General features: G+C 36.3%; 1 protein-coding gene across 1 annotated transcript; it reads right to left on the bottom strand.

Moving 5' to 3' along the window:
- Nucleotides 1–2,928: 2,928 nt before the first annotated feature.
- On the bottom strand, nucleotides 2,929–3,741 carry LOC120067502. The gene is made up of 4 exons (XM_039019052.1): nucleotides 3,726–3,741; nucleotides 3,401–3,616; nucleotides 3,149–3,320; nucleotides 2,929–3,034 (listed from the first exon to the last, which is right to left on the bottom strand). Exons 1-4 carry the CDS (start codon nucleotides 3,739–3,741, stop codon nucleotides 2,929–2,931), a joined length of 510 nt encoding a protein of 169 aa, XP_038874980.1.
- Between the last annotated feature and the right edge of the window lie 228 nt (nucleotides 3,742–3,969).

Below are 3,969 nucleotides of genomic sequence, written 5' to 3'. Positions count from 1 at the left end.
GAAGCTCAAAGCGCATCTGACTTATATATAAGACATCAACACAAATTTCTCGATTGGTTCAGATCTCAGGCATACATAGTATTGGAAGTTGTTCACGTAGTCCAAAATAAGAGAATATTAGATGTACCAGAAGTGCAGGATGTTGAAAATGAACAACTAGATTTACTAGAAATTGTTGGTGGAGTTCGAGTTGATGAAACCGTTGAGGAGGTTACTTTATGCAGAGTCGACATTGATCCTACAGTTTTGGAATGACCAATTATTCAGTATGTCAATGATGACTTAAAAAATGATGATGAAGAACAATTATCTCCCAATAACAGTCAAGTGCTGATGAATAATTTGATTTAGATGACGATGATGAATAATCATGTATCTGCTCAGTTCTCTTTCTCTGTTTACTATTTAATATTAATTTTATATTATTTTGTGTTTGTATAGATACAATGTCAATTTCTAATAGGCAACATGAGGCAGAGGAAGAATTCTAGGAGCAAGAGATATATCTAGGCAACATGGGATCTTCTATCGGTGACACTTCAGGTTAGTATTTGTACACATCTTCTGTTGATGGAAATACAAAACTGTTTTAAATATTTTATTCCTCAGATAGTAGCTCTCCATCCACTTGGAAGAAACACGAGCATTTGTGAAACATCGAGTTGGAAAAATATGTTAAAAAACATGGGAGAATTCTAATCGTGATCAAAGAGAGGGAGAAGAAGTCGATTTGTCAACATTTGGTACGATTTATAATACGATTGGTATCGCCATCAAATCTACATTTCTAGTAGATGTCATACTTTTGTTGATGTTCCAAAAGAATTTGTAGAATTGGCTAAGAGTCAATTGTTGATAAGTTTATAAGTTTGTTTTTTTAGATTGTTATAAACATCATATATGCTAATTATTCCTTAATTCTTTTGTAGCCTCATTTCGTCCTTGATCTATCTAATCAACCACTTTAGGGTGTGTTTGGTATGTGATAAAAGTAGAGAGTTGAGTTGTGAGTTGGTAATTATTATCTGGAAAGTTAAATTATCTGGGGAGTTAAATTGTTTGTGTTTGTTGTGCAGAGTTGAGTTGAGTTGAATTGGAGGATCTGATGCAGTTTTTTTGTGAATGAGATTAGTTCTATTTTTTTCTGTTTATTTTTTATTTCATTCTTTTATTTTTTAGTTTTATGCTTTGCTATTGTTGATTAATTTTCAAATATACATGTATTTTCTCAAATCATTTATGACATAAACTGAACAATCTCAATTTTTTTTCTCAATTTGTAGAACATGATAGATTATTTTTCATATATTCTTTTCAAAAACTGTAATAATTTTAATTTTCTTCAATCGGTAAAACATACCAACAAAATATATTTCATATTGCTGCTCAATTAATTGGTATATTGTATATTGTATGCATATATATTGAATGTTTGTATATATATTGAAGGTATATATATTTCATAGTGAATGTTTGTATGTATATATATCCAAAAAAAATTCACAAAATATATGTTCTTTTCGTACTTATAATATTAGTTATATTTACAAACACAAAAATTACATGTTTTCAAGTATGCAAAAGTTATCATTCTTTTTCGACATGACAATCCATTATCCATTTGTTGTTATCCAAAAGAACTATAAACAAAATATAAGGGTGTGGTCAGTCTACATGTTTCTTCCTAGTAGACAGAGGTAGTACCTCTTCCATGCGTGTTCTGGTACTGCAAGGAAGCAATCTGTCTTCTGAATGTCTGTGACAACGAGGTCAATAAGGGTGACCTGATCATCCTCATCCAGGCCATCAATGTTGTATATGGCATTTACTACTTCCTTCTGACACCCGAACTCCAGCTCATACTTCTCCTTTTGCCTCGATGCAAGTCTACCCATGTGTGTGCTCTGCATTTCAACAGTCAATCTCATGATGTCGATCATTTCAGCTTGGAATGATGGCCTCTTCCTCTTACTGCCTCGAGATGACTCGGCAGGTACACTCGCTTTACCTATAGATTGCTCTGCTGGCTCTTCATCTATTTCATCTTGATTTAATGGTGATTCTGTCTGGCGAACCTCAGGGGTGTGACAGTCCTGTGATCCAAGTCGAATCTCATCTTCAAACTTTCTGAATGCATTCGTCGCCATAACGTATGGGTCCTCACTTAATTGCCCTACTGCTCTGTCTTTCCCAAATACGGTGGAGAGATCATCATAATGTGGGAATGGCTTGTTCCACATCCCATTCGCATTGGAATGACTCTGCATTGATACACATACACATTATTAATATTTATATTATAACACGTACCCATACATTTTTTTTCTAGAATCTTACCCGAACCCAAAGATCGAAATCTCCCTCTTGACCTGGACACATTTGAACTCCTCGTTCCAGCCGAACCCCGACTGACTTAACATCTTTGATACTATGTTGTATTGTTTCTTCAGACTCCTCACCTTGCACTCAATGGTGTTCTGATTTAGTGCGCACCCGGGTACTTTCTCATGTAGAATTCACTCCAAGTGTTGTAGGTATCCTGGTCGAAACGTTCCATTATCGGATCTCCAACCGGTTTCCACCAAATACAATAGAGCTTCCACCAACTTAGCGTCCTCCACCTTCGACCATACGTGTTTAGACCTCTTACCATTGTCTGCCATTATGCTGCATGCATACGTTTGTTGAATGAAAAGATGCTATAAACTAAACACATGCACAAACAAAGGATAAACTGCTGAAATTATATGTTCCAATTTAACTTGTTCACATAGAGTCTTGGCACAAAACATTTTCACGACATACTTGGAATGTTCCATAATTAAATTCCATTCAGTAGTAAAAGAAAAGTAAGCAATGAACATTGAATAATTAGGCTCTTTGTCATTGAGTAAACATTTCGACCACTAAGTCATCCCTGAACTTGGTCTATTCCTCTGATGATTCAACAAATTCAATATGATCCCCATCAAGACCAACTGATGCAGAATTCTTCTCATCGGGCACGTCAAGCATTGCACCGATTCCCATCTCCCTTGTGATCAAGTTGTGAATAAGGCAACATGCAGTTATTGTTCGACATTGGACTTGTATTGGGTAGAATCATTTTCCCCTAATAATAGCCCACCACCCCTTTAGCAACCCAAACGTTCGCTCGATAACGTTCCTTGCTGAAGAATGTTTCATGTTGAAAAATTCTCTTGCAGTTGTCGATGCATTTCCTGCTCCATGCCAATCGGAGAGATGGTATCGTTCCCCTCTGTACGGCACCAAGATTCCTTCAGTGTTGGGGTATCTATCATCACATAGGTAATAGTATCCTATACATGTTTCGAAATGTCATGCACATGTGTTGTGGCATGTACGCATGTTTAAATAATGTATACGGTTATTATAATACCCTTTGGAACCCTCAATCCATACGGTTGTGAAATCGCATCCCTAAGAACCCTTGAATCGGCTGCAGACCCTTCCCACCCTGGCAAAACAAAAACGAACTCCCCATTTTGATCACAAACCACAAGAATGTTTGTGGCAATCTCTCCATTTCTCGTCCTATATCGAGGTTGATCGACGACACTAACATTCACTTTAATGTATGTGCCGTCTAGCGCACCTAGACAATTATGTTTCTCTCAAGTGATTAGAATGAATTAAAAAAAAAAATCTATCGTTGCATGCGTATTTATGATGTATTCATATAAAAAAACGAGTACTTTTTGTACCTGAAACCACTTCCATCTTCCATCGGTGCATGTATTTGTGATCGGTTCTAGTTTTCTTAACAAAACAATGTGAAGTTGTAAGACTGCCCTAAGAACTGCGTTGAAATATCTTGAAATTGTCTCACCAGACCTTGAAAAGTTTCTGCGTACCACTCGATTCTTGACATCGTGTGCAAGAATGTGTAGGAATATCACAACCAACTCTTCGACGTCCATACATCTTGTTGGTTCCAAACAACTAGTC

Source organism: Benincasa hispida, chromosome 12 (genome assembly GCF_009727055.1).
Source record: "Benincasa hispida cultivar B227 chromosome 12, ASM972705v1, whole genome shotgun sequence".
Lineage (NCBI taxonomy): Eukaryota > Viridiplantae > Streptophyta > Magnoliopsida > Cucurbitales > Cucurbitaceae > Benincasa > Benincasa hispida.
The sequence above is the reverse complement of the archived record's forward strand: the minus strand, read 5'-3'. Positions and strand labels throughout refer to the sequence as shown.

Excerpts from the sequence above, each read along its gene's own strand:
- LOC120067502 (XM_039019052.1), bottom strand. Across the intron at positions 3,321-3,400 it reads TGGATTGAGGGTTCCAAAGG|GATACTATTACCTATGTGAT; the intron begins GTATTATAATAA and ends AAACATGTATAG. Across the intron at positions 3,035-3,148 it reads AGGAACGTTATCGAGCGAAC|GGAGATGGGAATCGGTGCAA; the intron begins GTTTGGGTTGCT and ends CTTGATCACAAG.